Genomic DNA, 21,191 nt, shown 5'->3' with positions numbered 1-21,191 from the left:
CCTCATTTCTTTTTTGTAAAGGCAAACGCTTTTTTTTCCTTTAAAGTCCTCAATATGACCAGCATTATGATAATATTAAACTTTGCAAGGAAGATATTTCATAACAGTCCTTCCACTCCCTGTTCCCAGGACTGCATTATGCTTTTTGTGGACCCTAGACACTTCTGCATTTACAGACTCTCCCTCCATATCACACAGAATGTCTCTCATATAGTAAAAATTGAAATGGCTAAGAAGCTATCCAGAAGGAATTGAATGAAAGTTGGAGAAAGGGAGAGAAGAAGAAGAAGAATGGCAAACAAGCAAAGATAGAACTGGGCTTTCTTTGGCTGCTGAAGAAAAGCAAGTTCCAGCAGGATTCGAGTCCACCAAAATGGATTTGATGTAACAATCACTTTTTCAGGAAAATGAGATGACATGGAATAATTTTTGTACATCGATATCCAGTAAGAGAAAAGAAACTGGAGACCCCCCCAAAAAGACCCCATTGGAAGCTTCCAACTAAGGTTAACTGAGTCCCTGATTAACTCTTTGGGAAATTCATTAGCAGCAACATCTTAGGAATACCATTGTTTCAATAAAAGTTGTGCCATTGCCAGCAGAGTGATAGTTAATTTTTGAATTGTAGGATAGTTAAGTAATAAGGAACTTGTTACATTCCAACATTCAACAGAGGGGGGAGAGCAGAACTGTTTGTACATACTTGCTGAATTCTGTTTGTTCAGCTGACCTCATCTTTGTTATGCTGGAAATACAGAGAAAAATCTGAATGGTTCTGGAAGATCTTTCATATGATATTGTATTTGGTTAATACAAGTCATTGCAGACTCACTTTGCTTCAAGAGGTTTCTTGAAAACTGCCTTGATTGGCAATGTCTGGCTTTTAAACAATGAAATAAAGATGCCACGTGCTCAGTGCTGAAACCTCTCCCAGCTATTGGCATGAGAAGGAAGCTTCCAGAAGGAACATGTCAAGGCACATTGTGTTCCTTGCAGCACAAGCATTTGATTGAGGCAAAACACAGCTGTCTCACATACACCCATTAAGTGACTGGACAGAGGGCAGTCAGAGTTGCTATTGGTTTCTCCTAAGGTTCAGGATAGGATCAAGTTCTCAACTATTAGTAAGAATGTATGCTTTTTTTAACTGGGGCATCATCAGGTCACCATAGAAGTGATGAATATAATTCCCCCCTGGATATGACCTGCATAACTCTCTCCCTCCTCATGAGGCAACAATTGCAAGGTCATAACTCTAACTGTAGGATTGAACTTAGGTATGTTGAACCTAATCCCATCAAAAAAAGGATGACAGTTAACCAAGGGATACATGCTTAGCTTAATGCTAAAACTAATTCTATGGACATTCACACCAAAATAAAGTGAATAATTAACAGAACCCTAGCGTGAGTGTTTGGGGGACAAATCCTATTTTGTGCATTGTAAAATGTATAATAACCTAATATGCTTTTAATTTTTGTGGAGTTTTTTTTAAAATGCCTTTAATACAGGAAAAGGAGTCCTAAAAATGCAGCCCCAGCCTGCATTTCTCCCCTTTTTCTAAAAGGTTTCATTCTCAAGAGATTTTAAAATCAGATTTCTGGTTTGTTCCTCATTGGAGTCAGAGCATAATTCGTGATCGTGCGCAGTCTTGCTCCGAGCTCACTTGCTGGAGGATCCTGATTGAGACCGGAACCACCCTGGAGGGGTGATGAAGAAAGGGGGAATCGCCTGGACTCTGGAGGGTTAAGGGGAGCAGCAACTCCCCTCCCTGACAGGAAACCCCCCTCCAAAGGTAAGTTGCAGCGGTGGCCCCAAAATGGCCCCACAAAGATGAAGAACAGTCCGGGAAACTGCTTGCTGGAGCGGAGAAGCAGCAAGCAGAGTGTGAACCAGGCAAAAAAAAAATTGTGGTCTGATGTGATAATAAAAGGGAGAATGGTTCAGAAAATGAAAAAAAGGAGAGGGGGAAAAAGCAGAAAAGGGAAGTACAAAAGAAACAATTGAAAGAGGGAGGGAGAAAAACTTAATAATTGGAATGAGAAATGGAGAGGAATAAGAATGGGGAAAAAGGGAATTAAGAGAAAGGACCAGATAATAAAGAGAAACAGGAAGCAAACAAGGATGAAAAGGAATTACATTGCAAGGAGAGTGAGAGATAATGGGTGAAAAAAAAAGGATAGGGAAGGAGGTTCAGCAAGGTAACATGTTGTGATATATAAGAACAAGTACTGAAAATAGATAAGAATGTAACTGATATGGTTTTTTCTTTAGTTACTTTCTTCTTTCTCTTTTTTTATTAAAGGATTATCGCTACATTAGACATGGAACAATGAAATAAATATGGAAATGGGAATTTATAATAAAAATATTGTATGTTAATTGATAATTAGTGATGTATAAGAAAAAAAGATGAAATGAGAATCATTATGGAAAAATTAATATCAGTTGCTATTATTAATTGATTAGATTAATATAGATCAGAGGTGGTATTCAAAAGGTTCTGAACAGTTCTGGAGAACCAGTAGTGGAAACTTTGAGAACTGGCAAATACTACCTCTGACTAGCCCCGCCCCCATCTATTCTCTGCCTCCCAAGTCCCAGCCAATTGGCTGGGTTTTCTTTTGTTGTCCTGCACAGGAGAACAGAGCTGGAAAGCAGATTAGTGGGGTGGGGAGGGAATGGGGATTTTGCAGTAACCTTTTCCCAGGAGTGGGGTGGGAATAGAGATTTTACAGTATCCTTCCCCTGCCACGCCCACCAAGCCATACCCACCAAGCCATGCCACGTCCACCAAGCCACGCCCACAGAACCAGTAGTAAAATATTTTGAATCCCACCACTGGCATAGATGACTTATAAGGTGATTGAGAAAATCTACTGTGGAATCTGACAAAAAATATATATTTGTGATATATAGTAAATAGGAAGATTGGTGTTAAGGTAGAATGAAGTTGGCTAGCTCGAATTATTAACCAGAGTGGACAATTTTGAATTAATAGAATAAAATTGATAAAATTGCAAATGTGATGGAAAAAGGTAATATGGGAAATGAACGTAGAAATGAGATAAGAATTTTAGATAATATTGTAAAATAGGATATGAGAACACCCTAAGAAAAATGAAAAATGAAGTTATAACATGAATTGGAATTCGATAAGATAATACTTAATATTAATAAGGATAATGTGATATGAAATTGAATAAATAAAATGAATAGGTAACTGTGGTCATGTTTGTATTGAGATATGAAACCTGGAACCACACTGCTTGCCAAATTAGAATTTTTTATTTAAAACAAAAATAAAAATTGGGGAGAATATTGAATAATGAAATTACTAGGTATGTTTAACTGATATGGTGGTTGGCATTAGGAGAGAGTATTGAAATGTTGAAAATAAGCAATGAAGGATTGTGACTTAATGTGAATATGTGTATTAAGAGATATGATCGGTCTTATTAACTTTGCCTATACTAAAATGTGTGATATATTGATGTCACACTGTTAATGTATTGTGTATGTAGATTGAAATAAAAAAACTTGATTATATAAAAAAGAGATTTTAAAATCATTCCCTGAAATGCATAAAGTACTTTTTAGACCACAACAATCCCAGGGTGATTAACTTAACATATATAGGTCCAAATAAGTATCAAATGAAATGAAATCTACAGCTTTACCTTTTGCAAAAGTTCAATAAAAATTGTTAGCAAATTTTTACCTGAAAATACCCCTGTATGCGTGCATCTCAAAAATGTGTACATATTTGCAAACAGGTATATATATATACACATGTGCATGCAGATATCATATAGGCTTTGGGTAAAGGGTGGCAAATGCACCTCATGGTTGCATGTTAGGAACTCTTTTTCCTGTGTTCCAGGGGCTGATTACTTAAAAATTGAAAGCCTCATTAGGGTATTATTTATTTGATAAGCACAGTGGGATAGGTCACCTGTTGATTGGCCAATGGCCTTAGTAAAAATTTGTTGTTGTTGTATGGGCTATTTGATAAGAACCAAGAAAAGCTTCCCAGACATTCCACTTCAACTTTCTCTTTAATAAATTGTCATAAAGATCAGCTAGCCAATAAAAAAACCAATGCATTTTATAGGCAAAAGATTTTTGAAATAACATTTATTTCAGAAGTATTAAAAATCATGCCTTGCAATGTTGCTTTATTGTACCATTTAAAAGGCTGTACCATTTAAGAAGATGCTGTACCTTTCCCAAGGTTCCGTTAACAAAAATACAGCATTTGCAGATGTTTGCTACAAGAGGCACCTTCAACTGGTTCTTAGCTAGGCCAGCTGAGGTTTGCCAAGAGGTGAACTCTGAAAACTGTAACAGATAAGGATCAGATCACCATTTGTCTGGCTCTGATGTGTAAAGAGATCCAGCTGCAACACTTGGGCCTCCGTTCTTCATAATTTAAAGCTACATTTATCTAGTTATGCCTTTGAAAACATTTATCATATTTTCATGAGTCACACATTCCTGCTGTCTAATTGGGGTTAATAAGGAGCAGATGATACTCCTGATTTATTTTAGATGCGACTGAGTGAATTTACACTGCAATACATCAAACATTTCTCTACATTAGGAGGGAGTTTCATTTGTGTAGATAGAACAGGCTAGCTGCACCTAAATATAAAAACTGCAGACATGATTTTTTTCAAGATTGATCACTGCCTGTGGAATCATGGGAATGAATCAAGATCACAACCAGCGAACAGTCTGATCATCTTTGTGAAGTACCGACAAACCTAATCTACAGTATAGGGATGGACAGAAAGGCAATATCAGTGTCATTATTATGAGGTGTCACAATTTTTTCCAGAATAGAGCACCAAAGCATTCAAACATGTTAACTGATATTGCTGTAAAACAGAATATCTGTCTGACACAACAGCTAAGATTCATATACTGTTAGCTTTGAAAGCAACTTTTCTATATGCTGTTCAGCTGGGTTAAAGTAAGTTTTCATATGTCATTCATAATAATAATAATAATAATAATTCCTTGGGGTACTTCAAATGAAAGATGCTACACCATAGAACTGACTTGCTAAATGAAGTGTGCTATTGTAGCTATCCATATCTTTAGAGGAGATATAGTGTTGCATATAAATTCACTTGAAGGTACTGTAAACACCATTGAAACTAACAAAATAAATGTCTATGTCAAACTTGCGGCCCTGGGCTGGATGCATCACGTGCTGGCCATGCCCATGCCTACTTTAGCGAAGGGAGAAAAAGTCATGATGCGTCACATGATACCACCGTGATAACGCAAGCTTGACACTTCTGGCCTACGTAAATGACTGAGACATTTCAGGACCATCAAGTAGCTTCAGGTTGAACTTAAATGCATCCTGTTCACAGAGATACTAATGTGATTACCAGTAATCAAGCATCATGTCTGTATAGGTTCAACTTATGACCACAATTGAACTTAAAATTTCTGTTGCTAAGCAAGACAGTTGTTAATGAGTTTGGCTCCATTTTATGACCTTTCTTACCATAGATATTGTGAACTACTGCACTTGTTAAGTTATAACATGGTTGTTAAGTGAATCTGGCTTCACTTGACTTTGCTTACCAGAATGTCACAAAAGGTGATCATATGACCCCAGGATACGGCAACCATCATAAATGCAAGCATCCAAATTCTGATCACATGAACTGGAATGCTGCAATGGTCATAAGCGTGAAAAAGGCTCATCAGTACTTTTTTTAGTGCTTTTGTAACTTTGGTCACCAAATGAATGGTTGCAAGTCAAGGATTTCCTGTATCCAATGGCTACAATGTTTTTTTAAAATCAACCACATTGCATGATAGCTTAGAAAGAATCATTTCTCACAAAATGATTCCATTTACATATGCAGCTTTTTTTTAATCATTCATTAATAATATTGCCTGATCAAAATATTTTAGCAGTGAAGAGTCCTGAAAGTTTTTTTTTTAAAATCTGTACGTAACCTTTGGATGAGGACACTCCATTCACTTCACACTCAATATTTTATCCTCATGGGCATTGCTTATTTAGTCTAAGATTAAATGGTTGTATACTGGGTTTCTCTGGAAACTCCTTAGCCAAGTTTTCCTAGTCAATCATTTACTGTATCCAATTCCACAAACAGGACATGCAGTACAGTATCAGCCTGCCTTACATTTCCAGAGGATATGATGAATCCAGAAGTTTGTTTGGGTTTATATTTTTTCTAGGTCAGAAAGCTTCAGCATCTACATCAAGAAAGCACAAATGAACTCCTATTTTGAAATAAGCTAAAGAAGTCAGTAAAGGTGCATGCCTATGCTTTGCTTGTGTAATTTATTCCATTTTCAAGTTCCAGATTTCTTTTAATAGTCTGGCATTTTTGGCAGAGAACAGATCAATAAAGAAGAGCATACTGGGGACATTCTAACTCTTAACTCAAAAGCAGGGCGGGAGGTATGAGAATGGCATGCGGGCAAAATCCTATAAATAAATATGCCACAAGTAAGGTGATGTGGAAAATTGCGTCAGGGCTTCAGATCAGACACACAAGCCAAGGGCCTGTTATTACTGGACTTTGACTCAGGCCAAAATCCTGAGAAAAGCAAAGAAGAAATTAGATGTTTTCCCACAGCCTGAACTGAGGAAAATGTAGAAGTAGTGGAAACAGAGAACGATTCCCAACAAGCCTCGCTGAAAATTCTGTTCTTTGTACCAATTCCATCCACATTTTATGGAATGTTTGCTCAGCTACAGGAAAAGAGAAAAAGGCACAAATGTGCACACGGACACTCATATACAAGCAAGAACAAAGGAAAAGGAGGAAGGAGTTTATATATTCAGGTAGTGCTCGACTTACACCCTCAATTGAGCCCAACATTTCTGTTGCTAAGTGAAACATTTGTTAAGTGATTTTTCCCCCATTTTACACCCTTTCTTGCCATAGTTGTTAAGTAAATCACTGAGGCTGTTAAACTTAGTGACACAGTTGTTAAGTGAATCTGGTTTTCTCATTGATTTTGCTTGTCAGAAAGGTGCTAAAGGGGATCACAGGACCGGGACCCTGCCACCATCATAAATATGAGTAAGTTGGCAAGCACCCAAATTTTGATCATGTGGCCCTGGGGATGCTGCAGCAGTCGCAAGTGTGAAAAACAGTCATAAGTCGCTTTGAAACGTTCCCTAAACAAATTGTTGTAAGTTGAGTACTACCTGTAAATACGTTAGATTAGGAACAACTATGAAGTGTGGAGCCAGTAAGGCCTGGTGTTTCTAAGTGCATTGTTTTGAGTGTGCCCACACCAACTGCACTTGCTGTGTCGTTGCCATCGGGGAAGGGAGCCAAAGCAAGGTGCGTAGGGATACCTGAAGGTCAGCTCTTTAAGTGCAGCCTTTATGTCCTCTGGTTGGCTGATCTGTTTGCACCCAAGGCAGGGCAGGCAGACAGATATTGAGGCTGCCTTACCTGCAGAAGACTGGAAAGAATTGCTGCTGCTCTGGATGGCTTTGGAATAGGCCATCAAACGATAGTGTGCTGGTTTTTTAGAGATGGGGCGTTTTATAGGGATGGGGGGTGGCTTAGGAAAAATATGAGACTTAGGGATGAAGGGAGGCTTGAAATCGGAGTGGGGCTTGGACACAGAGGGGGGCTTGAAATCAGAGGGGGGCTTGGCCACGGAGTGGGGCTTGAGATCGGAGGGGGGCTTGGCCACGGAGGGGGGCTTAGGTACAGATGGCAGTTTGGGAGTGGAGACAGTCTTTGTAGTTGTGAGAGTAGTTACAGGTCGCTCAGTCTTGATCAGGGATGTTTGGGCTGTGATTAAGACATCAGTAGAAGATGGATGCTCTGTGCCAGTAGTTTTTTTAGTTTCCGTTTCAGGAGAAATAGAAGAAGGGATTATGTTTATAAAAGACGTAGCACTGGTTGTGGTCATCAAGAATTCATCAATCCCATCCGTGCCTGCGTGCAGGTCAGATACCACATCTGGCCCTTCTGTCACAATGGGTTGTGCTTCGGTGCGAATTTGGAAGCCTGAAGCGGTGCCTTGATCATCTGTAGTGGGAGGTTCTGATCCTGTTTCAGTGCCAATTTGGGGAGTTCCTGGTATGTGTTCTGCTGAAACGGTTATGATAGACTGCAAACTTGGGCTTGCAGTTAGGATAGTAGTTGTTTCCAACTCAGGGACTGTGGGTGGTACAGTAGTTTCTCCTACATCAGCAGTGGAATCTGGTAGAAAATACATAGATTGACAGCAAGTCAGCAATAATTTGTGGGGCAGGGAAATAGCATTGTACTTCAACACACGTTTTTATGCTACTGGAAGGGATTGCTGTGTAAGAGACTCTGTATGAGGCTATCCCAGGTTGAAGATTTTGGATGCCTTTAAAAAGCAGCACATAAACATTTGCTTTTAAATTAACTCTAGATACTATCTGGATTTTAACAGATGCCAGTGTTGCTTAGTTGGGCCCTGGAAAACTCCACTGCAATCCATTGTAAGGAATTTCGAGTTCAGACATTTATTTCTTAAAAGAAATAAAAGATGAAATAAAAGATGAAATAAGCATTTGGGCCTCCCAGAGGCACTGCAAATAGAGCATCATTTAAATGGGACTCCATTAGGACGCAATGAACGTTAATTATCTAGTTTAGCCTTCACCAATCTGGGTACCAGATTAGGAAAAGGTTATTTAATTCTTATATTTTTAAACAATATCAAGAAGAAGATACCACTGGGATTTTCTATCATAGACAACAGATTTATTCTCATATTTAGCATCGATTGACATAAAATACTGTGAAACATGTGTGTACATATCCATTAGCACTGGTTTCCTTTTACCTCACCCATAACTTACTTGGCTGCTTATCTCATACAGTGATCCCAGGCACTTCACAATAACCCATAAAAACAATGTAACAATAGATCATATCCTTTCCTACCCTTCCATACCCACCAGAGTCTTAGTGGCACAGTGGTTAGAATGCAACATTGCAGGCTAACTCTGCCCACACACCAGGAGTTCAATCCTGACGGGTTGACTCAGCCTTCCATCCTTCCAAAATCAGTAAAATGAGAACCCAGATTATTGGGGGCAATATGCTGACATTTGTAAACCACCCAGAGAGTTGTGTTAAACACTATAGGGCAGTATATGTCTAAGTGCTATTGCTATTCCCAGAACATTGATCTTCTAACCAAGCTCAATTTTGGAAGGAAGAGGCAAGATTTCATAACCTTCTGGAAGGCAAATATATAAGGAAAGCTATTCAAAAGGACAGGATGGCTATTGAGAAGAGGACCCTGTAGGTCCCATAAGATGACAATGTTTAAGGAAAAGGATTTAGACCACATCTATCATATCTGACTGGGGATGTTATGTTTGCAAACCGCCATAAAGCAGACAATTGTATCATTCCAATCAAATTTCATCAAAAAGCCGCATTCCTAAGGACCAACTCATGATTTTAATTAATTAATTAAATGCATATGGCTGCCTACTCACATATCAATTCCAGGTGACTAACAGGGTTTATAAAACATTGCAACAAAAAAACAACCATAAAGAAATAAAATGCATAGCAAATCTAGAAGTAAGGCACAACATATTCACATTTCCAGCAGAAATATTTGATTTGTAGCTACATGAGACAGAAAGTTTAGTATGAAATGTTTGGTCTCTTCTCTTATGTGCCCACCCAGTCTAGTGCCTAAGAGAAAATATAGGTTTTCCAAACTTTCTTAATGGGAGGGTTGGTGTTAGCCAAATCTTTTGGGAGATGCTGTTCCATGAGGCAGTCACTGTGACCTGTTTACTTGATGGAATCCAGAGCATGCCAATCCTATTGGATCTTGTAAATTAGTCAGTGATAATTAGAGACAGACTGTGCTGCAGGTTTTCTGCCATCCTATAGATGAACATCAATACTTTGTATTGCGCTAGTAATTCCACTGGTAATTGGTAATTCCATGAGTGCATCTTGCGTAGTAGTAGTTTACATAGACATACTAAGGTGCTACTGAGCTGTCTTCAAGGACAACACCATGGAACACATATTGCAATAGTCCAAGTGAGAAATCTCTAAGGCATAAATGATTGTGAGTATAATCTCCCTGCATTGTGTGCTATTTGCTATGAATGCAATAGCACACAAAATGAACTATGCAAAGTTTTACATAGCCACAGCTTACAATTGCTTTTTGAGCAGGAGCCAAGAGTCTAGAAGAGCCCCTAAATTTCAGATCTCTTCTATCTGGAGAATTGCAACCCCATTGAGAAACAATGCAGGTAGTCCTTGGGTTGTGAAGGCAATCGGGACTGGGATTGCCATGGCTAAGTGACCAGGTCATAAAGCCCATGTCACATGATGTATTGCTTCGCAACAGTGATTCAGACAGTCCTGGATGCTGTCATAACCTTGGGTCATTAAGTGGGAAACAGTGGGAGTATCAGGTAAAGAGTGGGATGCAGTGGTAGGATTCAAATTTTTTTCCTACCAGTTCTGTGGGCATGGCTTGGTGGGCAATGACAAGGGAAGGATACTGTAAAATTTCCAGTCAGAGGTGGTATTTTCTGGTTCTCTGAACTACTTAAAATTTCTGCTACCAGTTCTCCAGAACTGGTCAGAATCTGCTGAATACCACCTCTTGTGGGACCAGTGGCTATATGTAACAGCATGCAAGTCCAGGGAGGTTGGGTGGGAAGCTATTAGGGCTATTTGTGATCTTGCCTACCAGCTTTCCATTTGCTGAAACGAAGGTCACAAACAGCTATCACATAACTAAAGGTGCTGCAGCCATCTTAAGTGTGAGCCGGTTGCCAAATAACCAAATTGTAATCACGTAACTAAAATCAAAGTGCACCAGCTGGAACTTTGAGGACGAGTCATACGTACTGTTCATTCAGCACCATCATAATTTGATGGTGATACTGAATGACTAGTTGATAGGCAAGGATTCTGGTAATCGCAGCTTTTTGGAACTGAGTGGCTCCAATATCTATAAGTACCACTCTGTTTGCCAGGGTTGAACCTAAGTCACCTCCATCAGCCTCAGGCTCTGTTGCAAAACCTTAATAGCATCACTTGGTTGGATAGGGATTGAGATAAATAACTAGGTATCATCAGTTACTGGGCCTAACCTAATGCCTTTGAATGACCTCCCTTTCACATCTTCATGTAGACGCTATACAGACCTGGAAAGAATTTTGAGCTATAAAGGACTTCATCATGAGAGAAAAATAGTGATTTAAACCATTCTTTTCCAGTATAAACCTCAGTTGGAACTCTTGGGTAATTTGTCAGCAATAAATGTCCATATTTTAATCCCCTCATTATTCAGAATAGCATAGCTATGAGAGAAGATGAAGTAATCCTCTCATTACTTTGTTCATGATGGATTTCAATTGAATATATCACTGTCTCCATAGAAATATGTTTGATTTGTGGTCACATGGGACAGAAAGCTTAGTCTGAAATGTTTAATCTCTTTTAGACATGCACTTTATCACAGTAATCGCAGTTACTGAATTGTTAAAAAAGTAAATCATCTTCCCTCTTAGGACAGTATAAGTCAAACACATCTACTGGTCATCAGTTTTTGAAATGGTGTATTTATGTAGTAGCTACTAGCAGCAGAATTAATTAAATTTAAACTCAACAGATAATCACGAAGGAAAGAATTAATCTAGGACATAAACAAGATGCCTTTTTTCAGACCTGCAGTCAGATGAGAATATTTAGTCTCTCAACTTACCACAGAGATTGTCGTTGCAGGAGTAGCCATCTGGGCACATGGAACATGAATCTCCCATGATATATGGCTTATATCCCCTTATATTTCCCCTAGGAATTAAAAAGTGGACATGTGATACAGAAGAGCAAAGCAGAAGCAGCTTGTTCCTCTCCTATAGAAGGTAGCAATCACTAAATTATAGAAAGTGGTCAGCTTTGGTATCCATCAGTGATTATTTAATACCAGGAATTCCATAAGGAGAGAGAGCTAAGAAAAAGATGCTATGTCATTCTGCAATAATTTATGCAATTTACATTTACATTATAATATAATTTACATAGTTTACATATGTCCACATGTTTATGTATTCTGGACATGTACGTGTTTGTAATAAATTTCTAAGTATTTGTGTTTTTATTTGGCACTTTGCATACTTTGATTCAGAGATATATGTGAGGGAAAGAAGTTAAAATAAAGTCAAAATGACAACCACATCTGTTCACTAAAAATCTCACCCCATTTTTACATGTACCATATTGACAACACATTTTAAAGGGGTCATGTTGTCTTTTGTGTGGTCACAGTTAACATCTTTACTTTCTAACACTATCCCCTGGGATGTTCCTGCTTTGAATGGTGAAAAAGAGAATATAATTGTATTCATGCTAACTATATATTTGTGTAAATATTTATACTCCAAAAGTTAATTAACTATCATCCAGTGAATCCTTTACTCCAGAACTTAGGCTAATTTAAGAACAATTTTTCTTTAATTTTAAGATTGATACCGAGAATAATTGCAATTTAGGTAAGATTGACTCCTGAAATTGGTTTACAATGAAATCTCTAAGGGTCTTAACACATTGAAGAACTAGAAACATATACACAATTAAATCCAGACAATTATTAATATTACATACTGTGATCAAATGTTAGTTATACTTTAATTAGAAATGGAATAATGCTTCTTTTGTACAAGGTAACATTATCGGATTAGCAGTTGTAATTCTGTATATTTAATTCTATAAATTGTATTTATATTTTCTGTGGCTGACTTGCCTTGAAAGAAAGTGAAATATTACTAGAGCTACTCTATTTAATTGAATATACACAGTCATTTTGAACTATTCACTTTCAAATAGGTGAACTTAGTAAGATAATTCATTTGCATATTCATTATTGATATTAGTTCATATTCAGGAATGTTCTTGGAATAGGTGACCATGATGATATGATTGAAGTTCTGTCCACTTTTTATATGTGTCGGGGTTTGCTATACCCTGCATACACTCCTTCATACACACTTCATATTTTACAGGTTTCTAGCACAAAAGAGAAATTACAATAAATAACCAAACAATCCAATATTGCAAACTGCTGACACAATAGTTATACAACTATGATACACACTCTTACATAGTAAATGAGGCAGTTTTGTGGTGCGCTGTTTGCAACTACATTTCGTGGGGAGCAATACTGACTTTTTCTGTGTCACCTTCTTGTTAGCAGATCCCTTTGATTATGGAATGGCTCACCCCACTGCAAAGCTGTTTGAAGCAACTGCCAGTGCAACAGCTGAGGAATTTCAGTCAGCACATCAAAACAATATATTCTCATGGGTTGGTGGAGTCTTTTAACTCTTGCTTTGCTTTCAGTAGAATCCTGTTTGTGCACTGGTGGCGCAGCACTCCTTGAATGCTCTTTTCCAGTTTAAGTCAGCTTAAGCAGATGGTTTGCTCTACTTCCTTCCAATCCACTGACAGCAACATATTTAATTAGTTACAGGTCATGGCACATTCTTCCCACCTTTCCAGTGGGCTGGTTGCTGCTCTATGCAACTTTATCCTTGGCATCCAGGTTCCTGTGATAAATCTTATAGTCAGTAACTGTTTTCTTACAGTCTTCGATTGATTCAATGATGGCCTATAAGCCAATGATTGTTCTTTCTAGAAATTCATCACTCCATTCTAATCTCACATTTCCCAGTGGGCACTTTTTTATTTTCTGCCCAGATTATGGGAAAGATGGTTGGTTCCCTTGCTTTCCTATCCCTTATCTACAAAACCTCCCTGTTCGTTCTTATTTGTTTTTTGTTTAAGTGGAAGTATCGATTCTTCCCTGCTACAAAGTTTGCATGGACCTGTAGTGGAACACAAGAATGAAGGAACAAGCTGTTCTTTTTCTTTAATCTTTAGAGCAGGGGTGTCCAACCTTGGCAACTTTAAGACTTGTGGACTTCAACTCCCAGAATTCCTCAGCCAGCAAAGCTTTAAGACTTGTGGACTTCAACTCCCAGAATTCCTCAGCCAGCAAAGCTTTAAGACTTGTGGACTTCAACTCCCAGAATTCCTCAGCAGCAAAGCTTTAGACTTTAACTCCCAGAATTCCTCAGCCAGCAAAGCTGGCTGAGGAATTCTGGGAGTTGAAGTCCACAAGTCTTAAAGTTGCCAAGGTTGGACACCCCTGCTTTAGAACATCAGAACAATGAGGAAACAATAAGCAGGGGGAGAAAGAAACTTACGGGGGGTGGTAATTGCAAACAAACAAATGCATGTCAGTATCGTTTATCAGTTCCAGAGTTTCACAGAACGTTGTTCCACAGCCAACACGTTCACTGGTGGCCCAAACTACCTATGGAAGAAAGCAATAGCCCATTTATTCATTATCAAACCAAAAGGATGTCTACGGGTGACATCTGCCTAACCTTTACTTAACTACTGAAACCATTTATCCACATGTCTATGGAGATTCTGAATGGAATTCATGAAGCTGAAGAAGCTTCTTGGAGAAAACCAGGAAGTCTCTTGATAAAGCATCTTTGGGACATTTATCCATATGTTTTCTTCAGGCAAGTTTTCAAATTGTGCATGCATGGATTTTTCACACATATTGGCCAATATTTTTACCTAAGTTTTCTAAAGGCTCATTCCTGACCTCCTATTACAGTTTACAGTGCATTTTTTTTCCTAGTGTGAAGCAATACGTTACTATCAGTTTCACCTTCTTTAGAAGCATAGACTTGACCTTGTTAGAGATGGTATTTAATCAAATATTTCTCCATGAGGGGATTGGCATGCGACAATTCCTCTCTCTCCATCCTCAGTTCATTATTTTCATCACAAGATGTGTATGTTCCTTGAAATAAAATCCAATTTGTCTTATTACAAGGATACTTATTACAAGGGATACTCATTGCTCATTCACATTAGGCCACATTACAGATATTAAGAGTCCTAGAGCAGCAGTCGCCAACTGGTGAGCCGTGAGAAAATTTTGGTGGGCCACAGATAAATCTCACCCCCAGAGCACCATCCCCCCAAAGCAATTAATCCAGGCTGCACAGAAACACAAGGCTACGCCGCCCAGATGGCCCGCGGGAACCTCCCTGCCCACTCACTCCTTACCCGGTAAACTTGGCTGCTAAATTGCTATTTTTCCTTTTTCCAACCATCATCTGTTCTGCTGTGCTAGGAGATTTAGATTAGCTAGGAAGCAGGAAATGGTTGGATTTCTTGCTTTCAAGCTCGTCTTTAGATCTTCAGCTCTGCTTTTAAGTACAGCCAAACCTCCCTTAAGACTGAAGGTTTGCTTGCAAGCAAATTCAGTGCAGACTCATGGCGAGCAAATTTGAGAGACTGAGCTAGTCAATGGCAGATAGATAGATCACTGAAGGATTCTGTGAGCAACTCAATCTACCTGCTTTGCCTGATTTTGGGTAAAAGTTGCTCTTTTTTAATAAAAAATTCAATATTTACATACATGGTATATTGTGAGTTAATTTTGTGAGTTTGCTTGCTAGCAAATTTTATGAGTTTGCTTGCAAGCAAACTTTATGTGACAGACTGAGCTAGCCAATGGCAGATAGATAGATCTCTGAATGAATCTGTGATTCTGTGAGCAACTCAATCTGCCTGCCTGCTTTGCCTGATTTTGGGTAAAAGTTGCTCTTTTTTTAATAAAAAAACCAATGTTTATATAAATATAATATTTACATACAAGCCATGCCCAGCCAGTCACATGACCACCAAGCCACACTCACAAATTAGGCCACACCCACAGAACCAGTTAGTAGTCCCTGGGATCTAAAATTATGAGTTTGGTGGTCCCTGAGGTCCAAAAAGTTGGCGACCCTTGTCCTAGAGAATCAGAGGATCAGAAATTTTCAAGTCGTCATTTATTATTATTTTCCTTTTAAAAAAATACAAATTGACATTATGCAGTATCCTGTATACTGTTTTGGAAAGAAAGTGTGGAAGTAACTGCACCCCTTCCATTTAGCAATAATCTCAAGGTTAGATTATGGGAGTTCTGGGTTCAACTACTCAGTCAGCCTTGAAGTATGATCGGTTTGAGTCACTCCTCTCAGCCTGCCTACTTTAAACAACATTGTGAAGATAGACTACAGAGGAGAATAGCACAAGTCTTGTGCAAGCCTTACACATCCTATTGAATTATTAGCATTCGTTCTCAACAAATATAAGAGCAATGTCAAATGAAAACAATCCACCAGGACTAAAGATTGAAATCTGCAGGTGGGCAGGATGATAATTTCATGGCTTTCCCACAAAGGGACATGAAAATGAACTTTTCCCAACAGCAAGAACTGGTTGGAGTTTTCAGCTGAATTCAGACCATGTCATCTATTTCAGTACCACTGAAAATCGACAGGATTCTTTTTCATGAATGTGTGTCCCATTGGTTTCATTAGAATTGTAGTCACAGTTGATGGATCTAATTTATAGTTAATGGAAGTGGATTTTTTGTTTTGTTAAAAGTTATATTATATACTAATCTAACCAGCACTGTGTGCACCCAAACTCTTTTGAAATGAAAAAAAAAAACTTGGTAACTGACAAGTGGCTTAAGATGCCTCTCACAAGATTAAGGGAACAGCTTCTCTATTATAATCTTAGCTGGGAATTAAAATGGAATTCAGAACCTAAAAAATCCACTCACTTGCAATCACTGTCAATTCTGTGCTCTATTGAATAACTTTTATCTTTCTTTCACTTATAACCTCTCTATCACTTTGGGGCTCTTCATTTCAGTAGATAGCACAATGATACACCACTTTGTAGGCATTGACTCTAAGCCTTTACCAAGATATAATTAGATACCTGGGTGTAATGACCACACATTTTCCCTTCTTCACATGCCAATGTGCTGTAGTTATAATACTGGTACTCAATATACCAATCGTTCACCGCTGTCTCCAGATCCAGGTTTCCAGACATGGCAAAAAGATTCTCTCCACGGTAGCCACGTTCTTTATTATGTTCCCAAATACATTTTGTTGAGTAGTTTTTGGCAAAGGCTTCCAGTTCTGAATCCCAGTGCTGAAATCACAATAATCCAAAACATCATCAACATCAAAATCTCCCAGAGGGTCAAAGTACAGCAATGAATACCCAGAAAAATGGCCAGAGTCCCAGGCTTCCTAGCAATAGTTGCACTTAGTGCCAGCATTAGGGGCTAGAAATATGGGGTCAAGAATCTTGAGGGTTGTTCCCGGTTTCACCTGGGAGTCATTTGCACTTTGTATGCCGAATATCATCCATCCAAATTAGTTCATATACCCCACATTCTAGGTTGTTCAGAGACCTTTGGAAAGATGAAGCGTCTCAAGGTTACAATCTTAATAATTTCTGGCTATTAAAGAAAATGAATGCTGGTTCCTGAATTCCTCTAGCAACATTTACAATGGTAAGTATGTCAACAGAATTCAAGATTATTAAATCATTGCATAATTGTTCCTTTTTTCAAGTTATTGCTGAAATAAGGAAGCTGAGAGGATGTAAAGAAAAGATGAGTTTTCAGACTTACATGCCATATAGAACTATTTGCAATGAGAGCTATAATACTGAGATTCTGCATGTTTTTATCTTCCTTACTTGATAAGCATATTTGTTTCCCTATCATGTCATGTAACACAGGCAGTGTCAACATCTATTTTTATATTTAATCCATGGCTACAACAGTTGTACAACATTTTAAAAGTATTTCAGTATCTTTCCTTGCATCCTATGGTACATATTGCAAACTGACACAGTGCCAAATCTATCAAGTGGGTTTACTGAAAACTTGCTGAATGAGGTAGTACTATTTTGGATGATAGCAATAAAATATTTTTAAAGTCTCCATGGCACTATCTTCATATGAAGTAAAGTAGCACATATCCTCCCTCCCACCCATCCTACAAGGGAAAGGGAAAGGGAAAGGGAAAAAGAAAGGAGTGAGGCTAACTCTTGTGCTGGACTAGGTCATTAGACCAAGCCAGGGTTTTATGCAATAGGGCTGTGATACATCTAAAAATGTTCTCTCAGTGCAATAATCTGGCCCACCTATCAGAAAGAGGTTCAATCCAAAAACTCACAGGCTGCCACCTCATTTGACATAATGTAGAGGAAGATTCTCTGGCCAGTAGCTGGTATGAATCCTCTTTTCCCATGAAGGGGAAAGGATTGTAAACATGCAAACACTCCCTGTCGCCACATGCCTAATTGAACAGCTGTGCTAGACTAGAGCCAATGCAAACATCTGGCATGCAATGCTTAATAGAGTCCAACAGCTGTTTGTCAACTGATCCCTCCAGTGTAGTGATAGACAGGCCCTTCTTATCCAGCTGTGCTCCTTAGGCTACTTTAGAAGCAGTTGTCAAGCAGGAATAACTTTTATGTATGGAGGATGACTAGGGAATACTGTGGTATGCAACTCAAGTTAGTGCTCAGTTCTAGACCATAGAACTGAGCGCTAACTTGAGTTGTGTACCATAGTACATAATATTCTGTTATACAGTTCCAAGTGTCTCTAAGTTTTGATGCAAAATAGTCAGGCAAGGGCATAGATTCAGTTGCAGAAGGGCTCAGCTGACATCCCGAAAGGACTAATTTGCAATGCAGAAGGCTCAGCACTTCAGTCAAGAAGGGAATGAAATTTGTTTTAATTCCAAAGGATGTAACATAACATAACAGTGGTGTCGATTTGATATGGAACATAGGATCTGTATCCCTGTGATAAATGTGGCTTCTGGTGCAGACCATATCATTCTGTAGAACTTGGTCACAGTTATATATACGGCATTAGGCAAGATTCAGACTATCAGTTCCACAGATAGACATATGATTAGTGGTGTAATCTTATTAATTTGTACTAGATTTCAATGAACTATGGATTTTTCCTTGAACGGATTGTGTCTCAATCTCACTGAAAACAGTAAGTTCACAGAATCTGTTGCATATCTGATTTTATAAAGGAAATAAATCCAAAGATGAATGGAACCGAAAGCAATAGAATTTGTACTTCAGGGAATCATCTATCTCTACAGAAGTCTACCGTTGACTTGCCATTTTCACAGTTTCCCTCTGGCCTAAACATAGGACTAGCATATTTTTACTATATAAATCCAAGTTGGCACTAAATGGCAACACAATACTGAAAAATCCAACTCTTTTAATAAGATTTAAAAGAAGGGAAAGAAAGGATGTATAGTGCAATAATAATGAAATGCATCTATTTCTATGCAATTCAAGACAATATAAAATACAACTTCCTTTTTAAATGAGTTGAACACAGAGCACCTACAATGTATTGCCTGTTCTTATCTTTTCTGTCAATAGACAGCCAATTCAAAGCGAGAATGTGGGCCAATTCTAGGATTACAGAGATCTGCAGCCCTATCTACCCCCACCACAAAAAGATTGTCCCTGCTGCCCTAGAACAGTCTTCTTCAATGTGGAGCTTTTCACTGTTCCCATGAACTCTACCAGTGACTGAGGACAAGAGGTATTATAGGGAAACCTGCAGAAACCCAACTGAGTAACACAGATGTATCATAGAAAACTTTTCTTATTTCAAATTATCCTGTTTTTATATGGCAAATGAACAAAGACTATACGTTGGCTTATCTGGTCTTGGGCAGGGCTGGGAGAGAAAAATAAATGGCACAAGGAGATACCAGAGTCAAAAGGTTGATTTTAGGGTGGATACTTAACAGAAAGAAAAGCTTCCCACATTTATTCTAGTATAAAACCAGTAATCCTAAAGCTTAAGGTGGCTTTAATAAGAAAGGAAAGTAGCTCGTTAGAATAAGCATCGATAAAAGAGTTTGGATCATTGAACCACATTCAGAATTTCAACCATTTCAGGTTGGAACCAATAAGCAGGTGAGACCATTTCTTCAAGAATTTGTGTTTAAAGTAAGCCGCATTTCTACCACCCCAGTTTTATTCATCTTATTAAAGTTGCAAATTCCTGGAGAAAAGGGATTTTTGTACAAATCTGCATTATTAAAAGCTCTATAGAAAGAAACCCAGAACTATAATATACATCAGAACAAGAGGATAGAAACCTGACCCCTTGAGATAGTTCTAAAGTAGGGGTGTCAAACTTGCCGTGTCACAGTGGGGCATCACATGACGTATCGGGACTTTTTCCCCCTTTGCTAAACCAGGCGGGGCCATCACATGACTCATCTGGCCTGCGGGCCACAAGTTTGACATCCCTGTTCTACAGTAATGTCATTTTTAAATATTTAAATATTTGTACTTGCACAGACTATGCACAAATACACACACATACATGGACATGCATCTTTTTTCTTCCACAAATAAAGAACTGACTCACAGCAGATGAGCACTTCAAGCTTAGTCTGCTCCTTCACAGAAGCTAGGGTATGTGTGAGAGATGATATCACAAAAGCCCCAAATGGCAACTACAACCCCACAATTAAAGCCTTGGGCCCTTGGGCCTTTCTTACATGTACCATACATGCAACACCTATGGAAAAATGCCAGGGTGAAGTAATTGCTACTATTTAAAATTTTTAATCCCATTCCCTACAGATATGGCTTTGCAGGCCTTTGGTTGGCCTGGGCTATCAGATAACAGAACAACAGAAGAGCAAAGCTGGAAGGGACCTTGGAGGTCTTCTAGTCCAACACCCTGCTCAAGCAGGAGAATCTATATGTAAAAATCTCCAGTGGTGGAACACCCATAACTTATGAAGGCCGACCATTCCACTGGTTAATTGTTTTAAGATACAAGATTAGTATCTTAGAGTCTTAGTTCACAGCCATCTGAGGAAGCACCAACAGTAGGAAACAGAGGCACATTAACACTTATTGTGAGTAGCCATATCCATAGCTGGTCCATCTCTTTCTTCTTCTTTTCATGATGCTTATTTGGGCACACACATTGTACAGCAAAGTATGTGATCACACAATATGCTGGCCTATTTTAAAATGTAAAAAACAGAAAGATTAAACTTTTGGCAAGACCTAGTAAACTAGACTCCAAAAGAAAATAAATGAATCGGTCATAAACTAGGAAATGCACTGAGGGTGATGTATGCTGGTCAAGCTATAAATCTGATATAATTTTTCACCCAAGTCACAAAAGATCATATTGTGACTGAGTCAGTCTGAGATGCAAAATGTCCATTCTAACTGTAATGGTCAAGT

At 38.5% G+C, this 21,191-nt stretch overlaps 1 protein-coding gene across 3 annotated transcripts in view; it reads right to left on the bottom strand.

Moving 5' to 3' along the window:
- The window catches only part of PI16 (peptidase inhibitor 16), a 34,777-nt gene that overhangs the window by 6,445 nt on the left and 7,141 nt on the right, over window positions 1-21,191 (bottom strand). Inside the window, exons 2-6 of one of the 3 annotated variants that reach the window (XR_015742832.1) lie at window positions 16,851-17,069; window positions 14,255-14,364; window positions 11,755-11,843; window positions 5,997-8,225; window positions 4,123-5,539 (exon numbers count right to left, since the gene is read on the bottom strand). Coding sequence is in view for 2 of the 3 variants with exons in the window: in XM_026716945.2 (XP_026572730.2) it covers window positions 7,237-8,225; window positions 11,755-11,843; window positions 14,255-14,364; window positions 16,851-17,069 (1,407 nt within the window). In the remaining variant the exon portion in view is untranslated. Of the gene's footprint in view, window positions 1-4,122; window positions 8,226-11,754; window positions 11,844-14,254; window positions 14,365-16,850; window positions 17,070-21,191 lie in introns of those variants that run through there. The other 2 variants (XM_087929643.1, XM_026716945.2) reach the window with 2 other exon arrangements.

The sequence above is a fragment of the Pseudonaja textilis genome, chromosome 3 (assembly GCF_049901715.1).
Source record: "Pseudonaja textilis isolate UNSWEBS1 chromosome 3, rPseTex1.2, whole genome shotgun sequence".
Lineage (NCBI taxonomy): Eukaryota > Metazoa > Chordata > Lepidosauria > Squamata > Elapidae > Pseudonaja > Pseudonaja textilis.
Note: the sequence above shows the minus strand (reverse complement) of the source record. Positions and strands in the feature narration are given on the sequence as shown.